The sequence below is a fragment of the Trifolium pratense genome, linkage group LG3 (assembly GCF_020283565.1).
Source record: "Trifolium pratense cultivar HEN17-A07 linkage group LG3, ARS_RC_1.1, whole genome shotgun sequence".
Taxonomy (NCBI): domain Eukaryota; kingdom Viridiplantae; phylum Streptophyta; class Magnoliopsida; order Fabales; family Fabaceae; genus Trifolium; species Trifolium pratense.
In genome coordinates this window covers 51,877,793-51,901,076 of record NC_060061.1, presented here as the reverse complement: position 1 = coordinate 51,901,076, position 23,284 = coordinate 51,877,793, and the positions used below count along the sequence as shown (strand labels likewise).

Sequence of the window (23,284 nt, the reverse complement as noted above, 5' to 3'; positions counted from 1 at the left end):
TGTCACATCCAATCATAAAAGTCTTTCTTTATTCCTTTTGCATAAGAGAAAATCAGTTTATAATAAGCCATAAACAGACCAAACTCTTCTTCAAGCACAAACGATTTAAGAAACAATAAACGCAAACAATGAACATACGATGTTTGGTAACTAAGTTCAGCCAATATAGCCTACATCTCCGACAACTTGTATTTAAATACTACAGTCTGACTACAACATCATCACTAAACCAAACCCCGAGTCACCAGTCCACAACAAACGTTTGCGCTTGGTCCAAGGACAGGTCTCTCTTGTTCCGCTCAATTGACGCTGCCCACTTAACATTGATTATGAGCCATACTCAACAATAGCTGACTAACATTGTTCCTTTGACTCATTTCTTGTTCTTTGCACTCTTTGAACTGGGATTTTTTTTTTCTTTATCATCATCTACTGAGATTTCCCTCCTATTCTTCTACCTTTTTATTTCGGCACCCTGCATCAATTCCAGATTTTTTAACAATTATTAAGTATGCATCAGCATTTTCATTAAATAGGAACAAATCTAAAACCATTAGTTTCATAACACCACACTGCAGTTCATCAAACTATAGTCATGACTCATTGTTTTGATCTGACCATTTTAAATATGCTGGTGCAGAATGTTATCAAGTATCAACCACAAGGAATTTGATTAAATCATGGTGCAAGTACAATAAGAAAATAGTTGAAATTCATTGTTTTATTTACACAGTTTTCATGGAAAAGATCATAGTCTAGATATAAATTCAAGAGCAATAGCATCTCAACAGTTAGAAAAGACATTGAATTTATACAATAATAATCACTTCTTCCAAACAATATTAAATAAAAAAAGAAAAACTACAAATGACAATCATAGATGACATCCTAACCTTGTAATTGGTCGATACAAACAAAGTAGCTAACCACTTGTATTTCTTGTTCTGTATTTCATGTCGGTGGAACAAGAAAGAGGTCACAGCTCAACAGTCTAACATGAAATACAGAGTCTTATTATTAATTATGTCAAAAATGAATTACTAATAATAATAATTAAGAGAAAATGAACACATGGGTTGGTTGTACTTGCCTGGGGCCAAATCTCATTTGTGCTGCTCAATGTAGTCAATCTTCACTTCAGGGATGTGACTAATCGAATGCCAACGCTCTCCTCCCTCCTTTTTGTACTTCTCCCTAATTAATGGACATTTCTTAATCCACAACATTGAAAGGGAGCTGAGTTGTTGTAGACCCTCCTCTGGCAAGCTCTCAAGACTAGGGCACTTGTAAATCCGTAGATATGTTAGAGAATTGAGGTGGAGAAAACCCTTGTTGTTCATTATTCTTAGCTTTGAACAATTAGTCAACCAAAGAGATACAAGAGTTGGTGGCAGCAGATTCTCCTCTGGGAATGACTCCACGTTTTCAAACTCATGATTTCTAACTGTGAAATTAATCAAAGAATTGAGTTGGAACAAACCCCACTCCTCTCTCGAACCAATCAGTTTTGGGCAATTGGATATTTCTAGTGAACTCAAGTTGGAAGGCAAACCTCCCCTTGAAAATGATTCCAACTGTGGGCAATCGTACAAACAGAGATGTTCAAGATTGGTGAAGAGATGTAGTGAAAGAGGCAAGGAGGAGGAAGAGTCCCATCCTTTTATTGTAAGATAACAAAGAGAATTATAGCAACGCAGATCTAAAGAGGGACGTTTTACAACAGAGCCTCTGAAATCAAACTCCAACTCGTCAAGAATGGTACAGTTAACTAAATTTTGCTCATCGGAGAACTCGACATACCGATTTCCCAAAAGGACAAACTTTTTCAAGCTAGTCGGCAATTCATTTACCAAAATCCAATAACATCTCTCTAGAACTAACTCTATCATACTATCACCCTTGAGAATTGATGCTTCCAACATTTCACAATCACAAATGTACAATTTTTGTAAAGAAGGAAGGTGTTGAGGCAGTGGGACCCTTTTCAATTTGGAACATTTACTTATATAAAGCTCTTTAAGCAAAGGAGATCCTTCAAGACATAAACATTCCTCCAACTTGAGACAATTCTTCAGTTTAAGAGATACCAAGTTGGGTAAATCAGAACCCCTTAGCCAATTTGGAAAAGAATTACCATTGTAGTTTACAATGGTCAGCCTCTTCAAGTTGCTATTTGGATGAAGAGCCTCCAACACAGATACATTTCTTTCAACAATCGACTCATTCATTTCTTCTCTTCCGCCATCAAACACCATATGTAATTCTTCTAAATACTTCTTATCTTTCAAATTGGCTTTTGCAGCATCTACATGATCAATGACATTACCCAAGCCTGTAATTTTAATTGTTCCATGAAGATTGTTCATATTTGCCAATTCTTTAATACCAGATCCATTCTGCTCTTCCACAATAAAATAATTCAATGTGTGAAGTTTGCTTAGCTTTCCCATATTCTTTGGCATCTTCTTTAAACCAAAAGGAAGTTCAAGATGACGTAAATTGATGAGCTTGGAAAAATTTGAAGGGAGCTCTGTCAACTCACACCGTTGCAACAAGAGGGTTTGCAAATTGTACAAAGCACATATGGTATCAGGTAGGCTTGTAATCTTTTCCTCATCAAGCTCTAGGAATCGCAAAAGTTTTAAATTGCCTATCTCATCAACTAGCTCTGACAGACCACAATCACCAAATGTTAACATCCGCAAACATGTTAGTCTTGAAAACAGATCACGTTGCACCTTGTTGCTTATCAACATAGCATGGTCTCCTTCTAGTATTAGACTACGTAGTCCCTTAACTTCACATATTGGCTCTAGTAATTTATCAACACAATTTAATTCAAGAGACCACCAAATGTGACGTGTCCTTTCAAGGTTACCTTCCACCCAAGCACTATCTATTTTCTTACAAAATTCTCCTGACACCGATTTTGCTAAATCATTAACAAGATCATGCATCACACAGCAGGAAAATGATTGTTGCAAAAATGAAATTGACTCAAGATCGCTGAAAATTTCACTACCAAACTCTTCTTCACTGTTGTATGCTTCACAACACTTCAGCAAACCTTCTGCCATCCAATAATTGATTAATTCACCTTTGTCAAACTTATAACCTTTGGGAATTATAGAACAATAAGCAAAACAACGCTTATGATTGGAAGGGAGATTATGATAACTCAATCTCAGCACTGGGTTAATGTTGACCCCGTCTGGTAATCGCCACATATCAGTCTCCAATATCTTAGTCCATTCAGGTACAGAGAATTTTCTTCGCAAGAGTTGGGCCAGTGTTTTTACAGCTAAAGGCAACCCTCCACACTTGTTGACTATTTTCTTGCCAATTGATTCAAGTTCTGGATTTTCGCACTTATTCCTGCCATGAAATGCATGTGTCTCAAATAATCTCCAACAATCGCTTTTGTCCAATTGTTGTAAATCAAATAACTTCGAATTCAGGACATTCCCTACCTTCTTTTCACGTGTTGTCACAATAATCTTACTTCCAGAAGATCCATGATTAAACGGAAGTAGCAAGTCCTCCCAACAGGCAGCATTCACGTTCCAGATATCATCTAAAACAATCAAGTATTTCTTTCCCGTTAGTTCGTGCTGAAGTTGTTGATGAAGTAGACTCAAGTTTTCACCATTTGCAGAAAACTTAAATGATTCGAGAATTGCTTTGGTGAGTCCAACAACATCAAAAGATTCTGAAACATAGACCCATGCTTGAAGTTGAAAATGCTCCTTTATCTTCTTGTCATTGCACACAAGCTTAGCTAGGGTGGTTTTCCCCATCCCTCCTAAACCAACTATGCTGATTATTGGAACTTTGTTGCCACTGTCATTGCCTTCAAGTAAAAGATTGATAAGTTCTTCCTTCTGAACTTCTCTACCATATATGGTTGACTCATCGACAAGAGCTGTAGTTGACAATGTTTTTGAAGGTTTCCAACTGACTAAGCCTTCTTTACTAGCACAAGGACCATCTTCCAATCCCAAATCTTTCTTTTGATCTGCAAGTAATTGGAGATTCTCCAGTACTTGATTGATCCTAGATTCAAATGGATTTGGAGTTAAAGATGACCAGATGCCGGATATAATATTGGTAACAGGTTCAGATTCAGCATTCATCTTATTCAGCATTGCATCAGTAGCAATCTCATCCAAAATTTGGTCTGCATCATAAAGAACATGTTTAAGTTCATCATGCCATTTCTTCACATGTGTGTTTTGGTACTGCTTTATCTCTGCTTCTTCCAAGACATGGTTGATAGAATTGAGTTTAATATCAAGTTCTTTCACCAAATCATCAAGTTTATTACCACCAAAGTAGTCTCTGATATCAACTGAAGCCATCTTCTCGAAAATGACTTGAAAGGAGGAAGAAAGAAATGCCCCAGCAACCAACTCTGCCATGATATTGAATCTGAAGCACAAGTCTTAAAGCCACACTGCAAGATGGAAATGTGTTATTTATGTCAAGTAATATTAAATTAAATGAAACAAGAAGAATTATAAACTTTAATAGTAACATCTACAGAATAATCAATAAATTATAGGTATATTATACCATTAACATATAACCCCAAAAAAAAACATATAACCCCAAAAATGAAAAATTTGTCGGTTACTTTGAAAATGAATATTAGAATGATGGATGCTCTTCTCCATTTTTTTTAGCTTATCTAAAAAATGATTTGTATAATGTATAGTGTACCGTTTATATGGGGAATTTTTTTAACAAATCAATTTTTCAAAAATGCATCAAAAGAAAAATTGGTATTTTTTTTTTGAAACAAAAGAAAGAAAAATTAGTTTAAAAATAGCTTCTCGTAAAAAGTTATTTTAAGTATTTTATTACAACTTATTTTGAATAATAAAATTTTAAAAAATCTCCAAAATAAGAAACTATTTTAAATAGTTTTTCATAAAAATTAGTATTTTTAAGAGATATCATTTTTAAAAAAATATATGTTATTTTTATTAAGTTAAAATCTCTAACATGAATATATAAGTTAATGAATATCAAAATTACTCTATTAATTTAAAACAAATAAATTTGAAATAACTTTTACTATTTGTGATTAAATTTATAATTTTCTTAAGAAAATACAAAAAAAAATCACATGTTTTTGTTTTGTTCTTAGTTCATAAAAAATCACATGTTTTAGGTCCCCAAAAAGTTAACTGAAATTTTTAAACCCTCGATAAAATCTTACGCAATATCTCAAAATTTAAATGAATTAATTTTAATGTGGTTTGTTATAGTTTTCTTTGGGGTAAGGCATAGTCCCCTCATGAAACTTTAAAGGCAAATCAGCAATAACTCTAAAGTCTTTGTTACTGTTTGAGACCACTCATCATACTTCATTATTGAGATATTTTCAGCAAATTTTGCTGTTTCATTATATAAGACTATTTTTAAAGTTCAACGTACATAATTAAACTTTCACAAAAATTATTTTTAAGAGATACTATCATATTAAAAAATGTTATTTTTATTAAGATAAAATCTCTAACATTTTTTTTGACTTATATAATTTCTAACATGAATAATATAAGTTATTGAATGTCAAAATTAATCTATTTGAGACAACGGGCTTGTAATTTGAAAGATTAAATTATAAATATAAATAATTTTTTAAATTGCAATCCACGTTTTTGAAGAGTTGAGTTTTCACTACTATCAGATTGTATGCCACATGTATTTTTTTTAACGCAATATTTTAAACTCCAATAAAATTTCAAAAATTCTGTAAACTAAGAAGAAGCTATTTCAAATAGCTATTTAAACTTATTTTTGTTAAGCTATATTTAAGTTATTGAATGTCTACATTATTCTTTATTTGACGCAATATATAATATAATTTAAAATATATTAAATCATTATTTTTAAATATAAAAATTTAACTGAAAGACCAAAACTTTATAATTTTAACATAGAAAAATCAATTTCATAAACCTAAACATAAAAAGGAGACAGCAGCACATGCAAAAAACATAAGTAGTACAATTTTAAACACAAGTTGTGTCCCAGCAATAACTCTAAAAGTCTTTGTCACTGTTTGAAACCACTCATCATACTTCGCGTGTGTTTGGTTCTGCGGCGGAGAGAATTGATTTTGGCAGAATTGATTCTGTAAAATTGATTCTGGCCAAAATTGATTTTAAGCTGAAGTGGTTTATGTTTGGATATATTCATGAAAAAGTGAGTTGAACAAAAAATTTGAGTGTAAAAATCAATTCTAGAATCAGAAGCTACAATTTCTAGCTTCAAGTAGAATCAATTCTGGAGGCAGAATCAATTCTACTTTTGAGAAACCAAACAAGTCAGAATCAATTTTACACGTCCAGAATCAATTCTGGATGCTCCAGAATTGAAACCAAACATACACTTCATTATTGGGTCCACAAGAGCCCTATGCGATTTTGAAAAGAGTACTATTTTTTGGCAAAAGGAGTACTATTTTAAACTCTAATAAAATTTATTCACCAAAAAAAATACTCTAATAAAATTTCAAAAAATCCGTAAACTAATAAGGTATTTTAAGTAGCTATTTTAAATCTCTAGATTTGGATCCTCTCCAATCTTTCTCTCATGTTTTCTCTTCTTTTTTTTTTTTTAATTTAATGGTTGATTCTCTCTATTTAAGTGTATTTTTATTTTTTGTAATTTATCATCCCTTAGATTAAGAAAATGAGAGAAAACATGAGGAAAAAATTGGAGAGGATCCGAGTCGAAAATCTCTAACATGAATATATGAGTTATTAAATGCTAAATTATTCTTTTAATTTCAAACAATTGAATTGTAAGTTACTTTTACTACCTTTAATTAAATTTACATAAAAATATTTTTAAAAATATATAAAAAAAACAATTAAAATCTATAATGGGTGGAATTATATGAGATTTGTTTAAGAAAAAATCCAATTTTGTCTTTAAAACTGAATTTTATCATTTTAATTGTATTTTTATAAAATTATTTTGTCAAAAGCGATATTTTTTTAAAGCTTTAAAAAACAAATGCATCCAATTAACAAACAGGCAAACACTCCTTAAATAAAACCAGTGGGAAAAAAGTGATTTTTTTCTTTACATAAAATTCTAAATATTGTTAATAGTATTTATCTTGTAAAATGAGCAAATTCCAGTTTACTCTCCAGTAAAGTAATGCTTTTTATTTCTATTTAGCATTACTGGTTGATTCTCTCATTTTTGTACAAGTTTATGAATCTGTTGTTGTGGGACAAATAGATAATTTAAAAGCTTAACTTTTGTTAACAAAGGAAGAGAAGAGATTTACCTGAAAGTGTGAGAACAAACAAACAAACAAACTGAGATCTTTTTTTGTCAGAAAAACACAAACTAAGATCTGCAAAGAAAAGAGAGAGAGATTTAGAGAAAGATTTAACAGGTAATATAACATGAAAACTACCAACGGAAGTTATTTATGATGAGTAAAATGTGTTTACTAATTAATTAATATTTAGAGAGAAAAATTACTTGAATTAATTGTTTGGAAACAAACAAAGAAACAAAGGAAGCTGTAGAGAGAGATCTCCCAAAGAAAGACTTAGAGGAAGCACAAATCAAAAATGAATGATAGGAGGTCTTTGACCATATCCTTAATAGTAGGTCTTTCCACACACCACACATAAAGATAGCACCTTCCCATCACTTGTAAGGAAATTGAGTGAGTAAATAAGTAAGTTTGATTTATGAAAATGCTTTTAAGCGATCTTCTTTTAACATAAAAGTAGTGTATGAATTGTCAAAATATGAAATGCATATTATTGCGTTATTATTATTTTGTGCAAGAAGTTATTGAATTTAAAAGTGATGACATATTATATATGTATGATAGTAATATGAAAGTTATCGTTAATTTCTTGCTTATAATGATAATAAGATTGGTTGGATATTTTAAAATTATTGTAAGTTGATAATTGTTCATGGAGGAAATTAAGTTACGTAAAATGTTAATGATTTTGAATCATTGTTTATTTTTCTATCGTGATGATTATTTGAATTTACTATAGAATATATTATACATGAAACTTGATTTTGACATTTATAATTTATGATACTAGTTCTATGATAACTTATAAGAAATGTTTCTTATAATAAAACTGAAATAAAATTCAAAAGTGATAATTTTAAATTCATGTGGGGCATATGTCGGGAAAGATGCATTAAGGGTTGTGGTTTCAGCCACACCAGATTTTTTATATTTTTTTTATACACATGTATATAAATATATATTGTGTTAAATACTGTCTTCGGATAATAGTTAAGTATATTAATAAGGAAAATATATATTGTGGATGCCTTAAACGTTTCAAGTGGGAGAGGTAGAGGTAGGAAAGCTAAAGGAAAGGGCGGTGACAAGTAGAGTTGTTTCCATTGTCAAAAGAAATGTCACTTCAAGAGGGATTGTCCGGAGTTGAAGGACGATAATTCTGCTCATGTTTTTGAAGGCTCATCGGAGTATGAGGGTTATGAGCATGGAGAGGCACTAGTGGTGTCTAGTGATGATGCTCGTGACGGTGGAGAGTTAGGGGATTTCGGGGTGGTTGTTTCAGAGGAGTTGGAGAGGTCTTGCTTGTTACAATGTGGAGATCATGGTGGATATACTTTGGTAGAAACTCAGTTTGAGGTGGAGTCTTCCAATAGTGGTAGACAGTCAATATTAGCTCTTGACTATCTAATCGGAGATAGGGAGGGGGGTGGTATTGTTGAACCAAAGGGGGATGACCATGGAGACCTTGTGGGTTATGTTTCAATTGTAGCTGAAGAAGTGCAAGACCTGAGGATCTTCAAGGAGACAATTGAAAGCAACAGTGATCAAACTAGGGAACTTATAGGACTGCTGGAGGTAGTTGGATGTAAGGGGAGTTTGATGTTGCAGCTTGTGGAACCGCCTAAAATTCCAGAGTGGGTTTGGAGCCAAGCAATACTTCGAGAGGACGGAAGGCATTCCGGGGGTCGAAGGATGGTGAAGCTTGTTGGGCTATCTAAAACGCCGATGATAGTGGGGAACAAGCGTTTCTTCAGGAGGACGAACTTAGCTGCTCCGGGGCCTGAAGAGGGTGCGGTGAATCTTGTGGGTGCTACCAAACATCCTATGGTACTGGGAGGCAAGATCTTCATGAGAGCGGAAAGCATTCCGAGGGATGAAGGTGAGGAACAACTTGTGGGAAGCAAGTGGAGGATGGTGCCTAGGTCAAGGTTCAAGTGGGACTTGGACTTGGCCGGTAATCTTGAATAGAGGTTCAAGATGGAGAGAGAGCAGCACGGTGGTTGATGGGATCACCATCGATTTAAAGGCAAAATGGAGAATTGTTGAATATGCCTTGAAATCTCGGTCACACAAAGTCGGAAAACAGGTCCAGGAGTGGGAGTTGTGGCCTGCGCTAGGCGCAATTGTTTTGCAATATTGGGGATTCTTTCTGGCTGCTGCGCTAGGCGCAAGTGCGCTGCCAGCAGAATACTTTTTGCTGATTTTGTGGAAAAATTAGTTTCTTTTGACTTAGATTTGATTTATTTTAAAGAAGATTTGTTTAAAATAAAAAGGCATATATTTTTCTATAAATAGGGATCACTTTATTCATAGAAAAATAAGAGTGAAAGGAACAATAAGGATTTGCCAACATCAAAGGCTAGGGTTTTAGAGAGAGAACAAAAGGATTTTCTTTTGGTATAATTCTAGGGCAAAGAGTTATTGTTTGTTCTTCACCTTGGGTAGAGTAGGTCAAATTGAGTCTCCTAGCCACAGGAAGATATTCTGGTTTTTGGGTAGAACTAGAATTAATCCTCGTAACCCAATTTGGGGTTTCTTCTTGTAAGGTGACTATTTGATTATAGTTGAACGAAGGGGCTGCTCTCTCCCCCAGACTAGGTTATTTTGACCGAACTAGATAAACAAAGATTTGTGTCTCTTCTCTTTTATTTGTTTACATGCTTTTGAATTATTTGTTATCATCATCTCTATCTACTTCATATATTGATTGTTTGATTCAATTGTTTCACACATCAAATTTCATATTAGTGTAATTTTATTAACGAATTCGCAACAAATTCTTTATTCTTTACGACATGTAAAAAGAAAGAGAAGTGTTTGGTATATCTGAATATAATTAATTATTACAATAGTATTCAAATTCTGGACTTATGTGGTATTTGGAATCAATTAGTAGACATTGGAAATAGTGAGAACTTCGGTGGTTTTGTGGGACTCAAGACATGTACTAGTTTTAATTTTTACAGAAAAAGTACAAGTATGTAGCCATGTGGTTATGGTAGGTTAAAACCTGTCATAGATAAGTAATGTGAAAAAGGAATATACATTATATGATAATGTAAAATAATTATATTGTCAACTAATGCCTACCATATTTTCCTTCACATCACTTTACTTCACTTCATTTTTTTGATATGACATGACAAAATGATAGTAGTTGTTTATTTGACGATCGTGTAAAAACATTTTACACCATTGATGCCTATTTATTAAACTCTAAGACAATATACAGTATACATATAACTTGTACTCCCTCCGGACACAAATATAAGAAGAAAAAAAAAACACTTCAAATTTTGGACACAAGTATAAGCAAAAGTCAGCTACTTTTAAACTAATTAATAGTACTATTCCTAATATACCCTTATTTAATTATTTCACTTTTCAAAAGTTTATGTGATTTCCAAGGCATAAATCATTTTTCAAAGGGTATTATAGTAAATTTAACTCATGTTTTGCATTAAATCAAGAAAATTAACTACACTTAACTAAATTTCTCAAACACCGCGTAAACGGTTTTTTTTCTTATATTTGTGTCCGGAGGGAGTATTAATTTGGTCGGGCCTGAGTATCAATGGATTGAAAAATCCACACCCGCACCCGCCCACTGATATCCATGTAAGACTACTAAACGCAGATTGTTAACCCGTGGCCCATTTAAAACCGACCCGTTTCCTTCATTTTCTGTCGGACTACTCGGGTTTTGAGCGGGTCCGGTTTATTTGCTCAGCCCTAACATATGGTATTTCGGATTGGGTCTAGTAAAATAACCACCCGTTATAACTTTGGACCGGGTTAGATAAATTCACTAATTTTCGGGTTGGATTGGATTGGCAGTGGGTTACCTAAATTATTTTTCTATTTTTTTATACTAAATATCTAAATGACAGATCATCATATTTTTCTTAAAAATAATTCAACCATTGTATTTTCTAGAAAATAATGTAACATTTTTTCACTATAGAAAATAATCACTTATTTTTTGCGTAAACCCACTAATTTATCGGTTTGATAGTATGATATCCAAATGACTTTTTTTGCTTTTTTTCAATTTTGTAACATGTAGCAATCAATTTGGATATGTGGACTGACACGTGGCACTTGGACACACTGACATGTGTACTATTCAAACGGTGTTAGTGACGAAACTAACGAAAACGACTAACTTGAAACCTAAAATAAACGTAAGAGACCATTATATATTTTAGTTTTGATTGGGTCTTTGTTTGGAATCATCATATTTGTTTATGAAAATTATTTAATCTTTTTATTTTATTTTTAAAATAGTGTCATGAATTATCATATTTGTTTATAAAAATTATTCAATCCTTTTTTTTTTTGACACAAATCCTTTTATTTTCTTAAAAAATAGTATAACTTGTTAAAAATATTTAACGATCAAATGACAAAATCTTTAGTATTTTCATAAAAAAATATTTCAAAAAACATAGCACTAGTGGGTCAATGGATTTTTTGGGTTGGGTCCGGTTGTACCTATAACCCGATTTTTTAATGGATTTTTTCATTTTTAAAATCCATATTCACGCACTTGCCCGACCCAACCTAATTTTTTTATTGGATTGGGTGGGTTGACCGGATCGACCGGATTTGCCTAATCCATATACACCTCTAATTTTTCTCATCTCCAAACAAAACACATAAAATTGGGATGTTCGACCCAACCCAATTTTTTGGTTGGATTGGATGACATATACTCTCAATTTATGAAAGGATAGAGTAGACCTCACCTTAATTTAATAACCCTAATTAATTACAAATTTATCTTATATGATCATTATTTTTTTCACCCCACACAATCTTTCCTTTGCCCCGTCACAAAGAAAAAAATAGGATTTCTCATTAAACAATCATCTCTACCTCCAATAAATATATATGCTCACCCAATTGAGTCATGTACGGTAATTTTCCTTTTGTTTGTACACATAGCACAATAAATTTTAGAGTAGTGGTCGAGTTGGATAACCATAGCCATCCATCACCATAAAAATTTGGGATAGTGTATGATGCTATTATACTCAAACATCATGAAAAGGTAGGTGCTCAGGCAATGTAAATCAGCTTCAGGTGCAGCCAAACGATTAACATACAAAAAGAAAGATTTATAAGAACTAATATTTTTTTATAAAAAGATGAAATTGGTTGTATCAAACCCTATTTTCTTCTTTGTGACTGTGTAGGAAAATAATGATTTGGGAAAGGGAAATAATGATTGTGTGAGGTGAAGGAAAATAATTATCATATAATTAAGATAAATTTGTAACTAATTAGGGGCATCTGATTAAATAAAATGGAGGGCAAAGAGATTTGAACCGTGTCTCTAGTTCTCTGCTAATTATAAAATTAAAGTCTCATAAGTCCTAACTCAACTGGAAAAAAAATGCCAAAATTATTAGGTTGGACATCGTGATCCGAATTCGAACTCGGTATCTCACAGTTATGTAAGTTTAATTTAAGTGGATTTACCACTTCATCTAAAGATAAAAAAATTATAAAGTCAAACTTTTGTCACTATAAATAAAAGGAATAAATACATTCAAAATAAAATAATTAAAAATAATAAAGAAAATAGTAATAATTTTACCTATAATTTTACATAGAGGTAGAAAATGAAGTACCTTTTCGATACAACTCACAGACCAAAATATTAAGAAGTAGAAAATGAATGATTTGTTTCAACTTGACCATATATTAATATACACTGATCACGAATACCAAAAAAAAAATATACACTGATCACACCTTCCCATCACTTGCAAGGAAAATGGGGGGTGTGGTTTAACTCGCAGTAAAATTAGAGTGAGTAATTTTTATTTTTTTGGTAAGGATTTGAGTGACTGATTAATTCAATTGTTTTCGGTTAGAAGTTAAAATTAAAATAAAAGATAAAAAATTATAAGTTATAAGCTCAAACGTCTTGAAATAGCATCAAATACGGATCCAGAAGCTTATCACATCAGGGGCCGTAAAATAGTGAAATAATAAAAGTGAATGTAGATTTTTCTGTTACACTGTCCATGTAATTTTTTTATGTTATCGTGTTATATTTACGAAGTTCTTGTTTAATGGTTATTGATGACTAATTGCCTCCGAGAAATATGTGGGGCACAAAAAATGAATTCTTCCCCTCAATCGAATTTTATTCATACGCAAGAGCCAAATATCAAACTTTTGACCACTTACTTAAGAGACCCAAAACTCACCACTTGAAACAACTAATTTTTTGTTAATTAAAATGTTATAGTTTTAATAACTCAACACTTATAATTGTTCGACAATATAAATATTTTTACACCGTAAATACATATCAATTAAATTCTTATTTATATAATGTAAATGATAAATAATATATATGATATATTATGTATATGTATGTATGTAAATGAAGAGAAGGGGGACCTTGGCCACTGCTTGCCCTCCTCCAAGTCCGTCCCTGAATAGCATCTAAAAAAAAATTATAAGTTTGAAAAGAAAACTTTTTGTAAAACATATTTTATTTTATCAAATAAATTTATAAGCTTGCTTGATAAAAAAACTTAGCTTATAACTTTTTTAAAAAATGTTATTTAAAGTAGTATTTGAACTTGTAACTTTTTACACTTTCTTACGTGGTACTTTTATAGAAAACAACATTGTAAATTGAGGGGTTTGGTTTCTAAAACTGTTTAGTGCTGTATAATAAAGAATAGTTTTGTATCAAACAACGAGCACCGAAGTTTGAAAAATGAAGCTTCGAAGAAAGCTGAAAGAAATGGACCACAAAGAGTTTTGAGAGCAAATGATTAAAGTATAGTTATGAAGGACCCCATGACCATGACCAGTTAGCACCATTTATGACTTCCTTACAAACAGCCAAAAATAATTGCATTATTTTTTTTACCAGTGATTTATTATTGTTAGTATATTGCACCAAAAGAAAGAATTGAGAAATTATCCCTTATTGTTTACACCAAAAATAATTAAGTTGTTACCAACAGCCAAATTAAGATTTAGCCGAATTATAGACGGTCAAATATGGAGGCAAGTCTTTGTCAAGTCTAAGAAAGTCTACCCATGTACTACATTCTAGTTATCAATGTAGTACATGGGTACTCCATTTGAGAGAGTACTGGTACCGGATACTGGTACACGTGCGGTACTCCCATGGTACGCATCGAAGCGTACCATGCGACGAAAATGTAGGATATTAGTAGAGATGAACATGATCTATATAGTTAGTATTCTTGAAGTTGTTAGTCTTTTTCTGGATGAACATGAACTAGAGACCGCTCTTTTTGAGCAAATTACTTTTAATTTTGATCTTTTATTGTCATTTGAACAATTTGAATAACTTTTAAAATATAATTTGGTTAGAGAGTTACAAAGTTAGTTAGAGCTCAATGTATAATTTCGCAATTTTTACCAATTACAATGACACTTCAACAGTCTTATGCAACAGTTTTATACATCACTGAAAATGAAAGTGAAGATAAATACAGTTACTTTTATTACTACACTTCGTTTAAGAATATTTGGTTAAAGTAATGGTGAGACATATATTACCACTTGAAGAATTGGGGACATTTACTCAACAAGTTCCGATACTAAAAGTGTTTCACACAATTAAGATTTTGTGCCAGAGAGATCATTATATGTTATCATTAATTATGTTTGTAGGGAAAAGATGATGTGATGCAATTTATATTACAAAAAAAGGTGTCACAGTATGCAGAAAAGATTATTAAGACTGTAGCAGCAATATTACAAGAAGTTTGTGTTAAGGAATCCTATAATTATCATGTTAATTAGTACAAATCACAAACATCTGACACAGTGATTCAGATAGATAATTTTTTTCACAAACTCAGAAAAAGTAATTCACTCTACACATTCCTTGATTCAATCATCATTAACAAACTTGTTCTCAAAAAATGATGCAGAATGGTTATGTGTTACATCTGGAAGCTAAAACAATGCAGATATATGACTTGATCCTTGAGAGTATGTTTCGAAGATTTCTTCTCCGGATGTTAATGCAGATTTCTTCTTCGTAAGTCCTAAAACAGATCATTGTCTTTAGAAGAAATTCATAAATACTTCTATAATGTGACCTAAGAACAATATACGACAAACATGAATGTCCATAATCACACGTATGCCCAGAATGTGGTTATAGCAGCATGTTGTACAGACATTTTTATTTCAATAAACATATCAGATATAACAGCATGTGGTTAAAGTTTAAAGCAGACAAACATATAGTGTTCTGTTTTATGTAAAAAAATAAAGCATACTAATCGTTAGTAATTTCTGGCTGCAGAACTGAAATTAGATAATCTATAAGTTGTATGTTATGCAAAACTTGTGATGAGGATCACATATCACACTTGCTACTGTTCAGTATGCCCCAAAACAAAAATTACTAGTTAAGGAAACTTTAACGTATCATATATGGGTTGTACTTGCCTGCGGTATCTTATTTGTGCTATTCAAATTCATTGTTTTATTTACACAGTTTTTATTTAATGTAACGGTTATGAAAGAAATTCATCATTCACCTATTCAAATGAGGGACCTGCAACAGAATCCTGCATGTGCTTCATGGCATTGGCGATGGCAAGGGTATGTCATGGTCACAGAACACTGATAAAAAAACACTATTGTTTTCAGAAGACATTCATTTCAAAAAAATAAATGAAGGTGCAAAAGGATGATTAAAAAACAAAAAATTAAAAATTCCCTTTAAAATAATGTTACAATGAAGATTATACAATAATCTTGATTACCCAACAAACTGAAAATCATAGTGAAAAATTGGTGGAATTAACATATTTTTGCTTTGTGTTGGAGGTAGGAATCTTTTAGATACATTGTCCCGGTTCAACATCAAATAGAGAGTCAAAATAAATAAATAAATAAATAAAGAGATAATTAACACATGGGTTGGTTGTAATTGCCTGGGGCCACATCTCATTCGTGCTGGTCAATCCAGTCAATCTTCACTTCAGGGATGTGACAAATTGTATCCCAACGCTCTCCTCCCTCCTTTTTGTACTTCTCCCTAATTAATGGACATTCATTAATCCACAATTGAGAGCTGAGTTGTTGTAGAGCCTCCTCTGGCAAGCTCTCAAGACTAGGGCAGTTTCTTATACATAGAAATCTGAGAGAATTGAGGTGGAGAAAACCCTTGTTGTTCATTATTCTTAGCTTTGAACAATTATACAAACTAAGATACTCAAGAGTTGGTGGCAGCAGATTCTCCTCTGGGAAGGACTCCACGTTTTCAAACTCATCACTGACACTGAACCGTCTCAAAGAATTATGTTGGAACAAACCCCACTCCTCTCTCGAACCAATCAGTTTTGGGCAATTCTTTATTTCAAGTCTGATCAAGTTGGAAGGCAAACCTCCCCTTGGAAATGATTCCAACTGTGGGCAATGGTACAAATAGAGATATTCAAGATTGGTGAACAGATGTAGTGAAAAAGGCAAGGAGGAGGAGTATCCTCTTATTGTAAGATTATTGAAACGCAAATCTAAAGAGATGGAGAGATTTTCTATAAAGGTACAATTTAGTGAAGTTTGCTCCATGGAGAATTGGGTATACCGATTTCCCTTAAGGACAAACATTTGCAAGCCTGTGGAGAATCCATTTACCAAAATCCGATCACATCTCTCAAGATGTAACTCTATCATACTATCACCCTTGGGAATTGATGCCTCCATCATTTCACAATCACTTATCTTCAATTTTCGTAAAGAAGGAAGGTGTTGAGGCAGGGGGCCCTTTTCAATTTGGAACATTTTTTTATAGAAACCTCTTTAAGCAAAGGAGATCCTTCAAGACATAAACATTCCTCCAACTTGTTGCAATAACTTATCTCAAATTTTTGTAAAGAAGGAAGGTGTTGAGGCGGAATCCTTTTCAATTCTGGACATCCTCTTATATAAAGCTCTTTAAGCAATGGAGATCCTTCAAGACATAAACATTCCTCCAACTTGTTGCAATCACTTATCTCCAATTTTTGTAAAGGAGGAAGGTGTTGAGGCGGAATCCTTTTCAATTTGGAACATCTTTTTATAGAAACATTTTCAAGTAATGGAGATCCTTCAAGACATAAACATTCCTCCAACTTGTTACAATCACTTATCTCCAATTTTTGTAAAAAAGGAAGGTGTTGAGGCGGAATCCTTTTCAATTCTGGACATTCTCTTATATAAAGCTCTTTAAGCAATGGAGATCCTTCAAGACATAAATATTCCTCCAACTTGTTGCAATCACTTATCACCAATTTTTGTAAAGAAGAAAGGTGTTGAGGCAGTGGGGCACTTTTCAATTTGGAACATTTTTCTATAGAAACCTCTTTAAGCAAAGGAGATCCTTCAAGACATAAACATTCCTCCAACTTGTTGCAATCACTTATCTCCAATTTTTGTAAAAAAGGAAGGTGTTGAGGCGGAATCCTTTTCAATTCTGGACATTCTCTTATATAAAGCTCTTTAAGCAATGGAGATTGATGACAGTCACTTATTTGTTAATTTAATTGCAATTTTTTAGTAGTTTTATAAGTTTTTAGGAAAAATGCATGGTCAAAGAAAAGAATATTTGAAGAAATTAACATAGCAGGAAGTTTGAAGACAAAAGACCACAAAAAGAATAGACTTAGAAAAATATTGCCAATTTTGAAGGCTTCTCACACCAGGAGCTACTGTATTTCTCGCGGCACGATCCAATTCAAATCGCAGCGCAATTTACTACAGCAGGGCAGATTATGACGCGTGCTGACGCAATCAGTTTTTTTTATTTTATTCCTTGAATGATGATGTGGCGACATGGTACAGGGCTATTCCTTTTATTGGTGTCACGTGATTGCTCCTTCTAAGCGGGTCCGGTTATTATACATAAACAAATACTTATGCACGCTGCATAAGTCCAGCCCACTAGCCGAGCCCAACACGCCTAGCCCAACCCATTCCTTCCTACAACGGCTTCCCACTAACGACGTTAACTCCAAAAGTAACGGTTATCTCGCAACTAACATTTTTCTGTCCAAAACCAACAACAATCGTTCATCATCACCATCGCCGGAATCAACATCATCACCGGAAGCTACATTCATCATCACCGTCACTGAAATCTACAATCATTTCCATCAGAGTTCACTCCTTCATCATCACTGTCACCGAAATCAATCTTCAAAACCAAATACTGTTGATTTCTTACACGCAAGTAAAGGATCATCATCAACGATTCACTTCCAAAAAGCAAAATGAAGAAAACGACACAGGTTTGAACTTCCCTAATGCTTTTGCAAGTGTAACTGTTAGTTGGAAAATGCTTTTGTTTTGTTTGGAAAGAAATTGCATTGGTGTAACCTAAATTCCAATTTGGGGAAAATCATAATCTGAAATGGTTTTGTTTAGTTTGGTTGTTTTGAAAAAGAATTGATGAAACTAAAAGTAGAGATGATTTTGTTTAGTTTGGTTGTTTTGAAAAAGAATTGATCAGTGTCTCTTTGTGATAATTGGTTGCTTTGAAAAAGTATAATTGTACACTTTTAGTGTATCTGAAACCAAAGTAGCCCTCTTGTGGTTTCCATGAAAGAATTCTTACTAGTTTATGTAGTGATATGAGAAAAGTAGAGATGGTTTTGTTTAGTTTGGTTGTTTTGAAAAAGAATTGATCAGTGTCTCTTTGTGATAATTGGTTGCTTTGAAAAGGTATAATTGTACACTTTTAGTGTATCTGAAACCAAAGTAGCCCTCTTATGGTTTACATGAAAGAATTCTTACTAGTTTATGTAGTGATATGAAAAAATAGAGATGGTTTTGTTTAGTTTGGTTGTTTTGAAAAAGAATTGATCACTGTCTCTTTGTGATAATTGGTTGCTTTGAAAAAGTATAATTGTACACTTTTAGTGTATCCGAAACCAAAGTAGCCCTCTTGTGGTTTCCATGAAAGAATTCTTACTAGTTTATGTAGTGATATGAAAAAAGTAGAGATGGTTTTGTTTAGTTTGGTTGTTTTGAAAAAGAATTGATCAGTGTCTCTTTGTGATAATTGGTTGCTTTGAAAAAGTATAATTGTACACTTTTAGTGTATCTGAAACCAAAGTAGCCCTCTTGTGGTTTCCATGAGAGAATTTTTACTAGTTTATGTAGTGATATGAAAAAAGTAGAGAATTTAACTTATTATCTGCCATGTGAAACCATACTTACTAGTTTCCTTTGATCCAGGTGAAAAAATCAAAGAACGTACAGGAATTGCCATCCTTCAGTATCGGGCTGACACCGTCAGATGAGGATAAAAGGAATGACACCGATTCATCATCCAGTGGTGGTCAAAAAAATAAGCGAAAAACAGGAGCTGCAAAAGGTAATGAAAAGAAGAATAAAAAAAAGAAGGAACATAAAAAGGGTGATGAAAGCATTGCTTCTCATGGTCGTAATAAGAAACCACAAATAGAGGCACAAGATTCCGATGAGACAAGTTCGGATGATGAAAATGAAAGGAATGGTAAGAAAGTTTCTTGTGCTGTTGAAAATGTGAAACAAGATATGGTGAAGAAAGATTCTGATGCAGATGCAAGACTGAGGCATAAAATGAGTGTACCTAAGGTCTATGACCTTATGCATTCAGTACATGTCAAAAAAAGGAAAGACGAAATAATTGACCAACTAAACAACTGTGGCTATGGAGGGATGCTACATATCTGTAACTGGACAAGGATCCACACCTTTTTTATCGATTGGGTTGTCAGAAGATTTGAAAAGGAACATATGTGGATAAGATTGAGCGATACGGAGGTCCTAGAGTTGAAAGAGGATGATGTGCATAGAGTCTATGAACTTCCAATGGCTGGAAAGAAGATAGACACTAATCTTTGCTCTGATGGAGCAATTAGAAGGCTAAGGAAGGAATTGGGATTGACTGGAGATTATTCTCCAGTTGTGAAGGTTGCTGAATTAGAAAGGATACTGAAGACTACAGAAAAACCTAAAACATGGGTGAAGGGTATAATTTGTTTCATCATTCATAACATTTTGTGCCCGACTAATAAAGGCAATGTGTCACTGCAGTATGCAGATATTTTAGAAGATCCAGCCGGTGTATCTTCATATAACTGGTGCTCACATGTTCTAGACTATATGAAAAAAGGCCTGCAATCTCCAGGAGTTTTAAATCCATTAGCAGATTTCCACTTCCTAATGGTAATGATGTCCACTCAATGATTTGAATTAAAAGTCAATTTTACAAACACATACTTATTCATATTTTATCCAACACAATCTTATAACTGAAACCATGAGTGTGGTTTAATGGTTTCTCTAGTTTTATATCTGTAACCAAAATAGTCCTCTTATGGTTTCCAATAAATATTCATATTTCATATCTCATTTATGTCTTTTATTCTTAATACAATCAACACATACTTGTCACATGCATATTTATTCATTTACTTTTGAGCATGTCTTTCATTTGAGCAATATTTATACAATCAACACATACTTGCCTTCATTCCTATATGTATATTCCTTTTGAATTGAATGTGTCATGTTTCCCAATTTGAGGCAATATTAACTAATTGTTGCAGATTAACTACATGGATAAAATGGGGAAACGAAGCCCATTTTTGACGGGCAAATACAAGCGGCCATCCCTTCGTGATTGGGATGTCAAGGCGGCAAACCAGGAACTTGCCAAGATCCATGATATCATGGGGCTTGAAAATGGATTGACAGCCGGGGTAACAAGTCTGTACAGACCCGCAGAAGGTCCGCTTGTACTGTGTTTTGATGCAGACACATGCCCACTGTCTAAGGTAAATGTTATTGCTCTTATGTTTGGATTATTTAGTTTAAGTTTTTATCGATATTTGTATACCAAATCCTATTTAATGGTGGAAATCGTGAATTATCGATACTCATGTACCGTCTTTTCTTTTCGAATCCTAATTTAACATAAACTTATTATAACTGAGACCAGAAGTGTGTCTTAATGGTTTCACTTGTGTTGTGTCTGAAACCACAATAGCCCTCTTATGGTTTCCAACAAAATATTCATATTAAATTTAACATAAAATATTATAACTGCAACATAAAGTGTGTCTTAATGGTTTCACTTGTGTTGTGTCTGAAACCAAAATAGCCCTCTTATGGTTTCCAACAAAATATTCATATTAAATTTAACATAAAAATTATAACTGAAACCATAAGTGATTGTCCTTGCAGGCAGAAATGTATCTTAATCACTGTAGGTCTTGTATAAATATCTATACTAGATCCGCAACAACATTGGAACGACGAATAGCTGAGGCAACTGTCGGAACTTCTGGGAAAAAAGATGCAGTCCCAGAAGAAACAAAAACTGACAAGGACAATCCAATGGAAGCCCAGGCTGAAACTGAAAAGAATAACAGTTCCAATAAAGACAATGATGCAGACAAGCACAATGATGAAGGGTACTGCATTTAGTCAATATCGCTTTGTCAAAAATCAATGTTGAAGCATTAGTTTAACTTTTTTATGTCAAGTGCTAAAACAAATCACATCAATGGTTTCAGGTTGAATAATGACAATGATGCAGAAGATGAGATCAATGCCAAAAGCATTGATGAAGATGACAATGATGAAAAGGATGAGATCAATGCCGTGATAATTGATGAGGATGACAATGATGAAGAAGATGAGATCATTACCAAGATGATTGATGATTCAGTTAAGGCAGCAACCAAAATCATTGATGATTCAGTGAAGCTGACAATGACACCGAAAACAAACAATGTTGGACTCACATTAACACAGGAAACTATCATCAAGTTTCCGGAGTTTTTTGATGGGGCTGAAGCTTCAAACGCAGGGTAAGCAATGAATATGTATGATGTCTCTATTTAAAGGAAACATATTAGTTTAACATCTTAAACAATAACTTTAAAAGTGTTTGCCAATAGTTTTGATATGTGATTTCTGACAAGCAAAATGATGTTTTATGGTTTCAGGTTCGATAAAAATCATTCAGTGTCACAAGGAACAGATTCAGTTACACAGGAAACTATCTCCAAGTTTCCAGAATTTTTTGATGGGGCTGAAGCTTCATATGCAGAGTAAAAATGAATATATGATGTCTTTTAATGGTTTTTATTTGTGATTCTTAAAACTATAATAACTTTGAAGATATTTAAAGGAAAGATATTAATCTAACATCTTAAACCATAACTTTAAAAGCGTTGATCAATGGTTTTGATATGCGATGTTTGAAAACTAAAATCATTTTTAATGGTTTCAGGTTGAATAACGATGATTTAGTGAAAAAAGATTCAGTGCCACAGGAAACATGTTCTGAGCTAGTGTTGGTACCAGATGCGATGCATCAGGAGAACCCTACAAAATCTGACTCGAATGTAGTCATAAAGTAAGAATCAAACAGTGTGATAATTGTAATATTATTTGAATTTTGCAAAAATTAACACTATTATGTAATATTATTTCACAGTGCAACTCCATTAAAGTCAATAAAGCCAGATGAAATAATTGACTTGGACAATGTCACTCCAAAGAAAAGAAGAAAGCATAATATGCTTTATTCTGATAATACATATCCTGAGCGTCGACGGGCGGTGAAGAAATCGAAATACCTTGCAAGCCCATATGATGACGCTGTCCACAAGTCTGCTGCAACGGAGTTGCAGAAAAAATTATCAACATATGCTTGGAACCCGGAACTTGATAAGTAAGTGAAAATGGTTGTTTTATTTGGTTTTTAAGCTGTTGTTTTGAACAAAATTATTATCTTGGCTGTTTCTTCATTCAAAACCATTTTTCGCAATGAATGGTTTCCAAGAAGTTTCCCTACAGTAGTAAAAAGTTGAACATGATATTTCTCAATTATTAGTATTCTTAAATGGGTGAAACCATTACTAATATTAAATGGTTTCAAGATGTTAGACACTGAAACCATTGGTAATTGGTAAATGGTTTCAA

The 23,284-nt window shown here is 33.1% G+C and overlaps 3 protein-coding genes across 11 annotated transcripts in view; 1 reads left to right on the top strand and 2 right to left on the bottom strand.

Annotated features, from left to right (window-relative positions):
- Positions 1-42: 42 nt before the first annotated feature.
- LOC123913226 (putative disease resistance RPP13-like protein 1) overlaps positions 43-23,284 on the bottom strand; it is a 52,458-nt gene continuing 29,216 nt past the window's right edge. For 4 of the 9 annotated variants that reach the window (XM_045963871.1, XM_045963868.1, XM_045963869.1 and 1 more), the window contains 3 exons: positions 1,091-2,051; positions 894-991; positions 43-475 (listed from right to left, as the gene is read on the bottom strand). In XM_045963871.1, the coding sequence (XP_045819827.1) occupies positions 1,104-2,051 (948 nt within the window). In that variant the 3' untranslated portion in view covers positions 43-475; positions 894-991; positions 1,091-1,103. Of the gene's footprint in view, positions 476-893; positions 992-1,090; positions 4,477-7,305; positions 7,376-7,506; positions 8,087-23,284 lie in introns of those variants that run through there. The other 5 variants (XM_045963873.1, XM_045963875.1, XM_045963876.1 and 2 more) reach the window with 5 other exon arrangements.
- LOC123913229 (putative disease resistance protein At3g14460) lies at positions 15,138-17,046 on the bottom strand. Its single transcript, XM_045963880.1, has 3 exons — positions 16,258-17,046; positions 15,859-15,943; positions 15,138-15,357 (listed from the first exon to the last, which is right to left on the bottom strand). The coding sequence occupies exon 1, from the start codon at positions 17,030-17,032 to the stop codon at positions 16,271-16,273; it is 762 nt and encodes a 253-aa protein (XP_045819836.1). The 5' UTR covers positions 17,033-17,046; the 3' UTR covers positions 15,138-15,357; positions 15,859-15,943; positions 16,258-16,270.
- Positions 20,995-22,419, top strand: LOC123913233. Its single transcript, XM_045963883.1, has 3 exons — positions 20,995-21,126; positions 21,868-22,164; positions 22,303-22,419. Exons 1-3 carry the CDS (start codon positions 21,101-21,103, stop codon positions 22,409-22,411), a joined length of 432 nt encoding a protein of 143 aa, XP_045819839.1. The 5' UTR covers positions 20,995-21,100; the 3' UTR covers positions 22,412-22,419.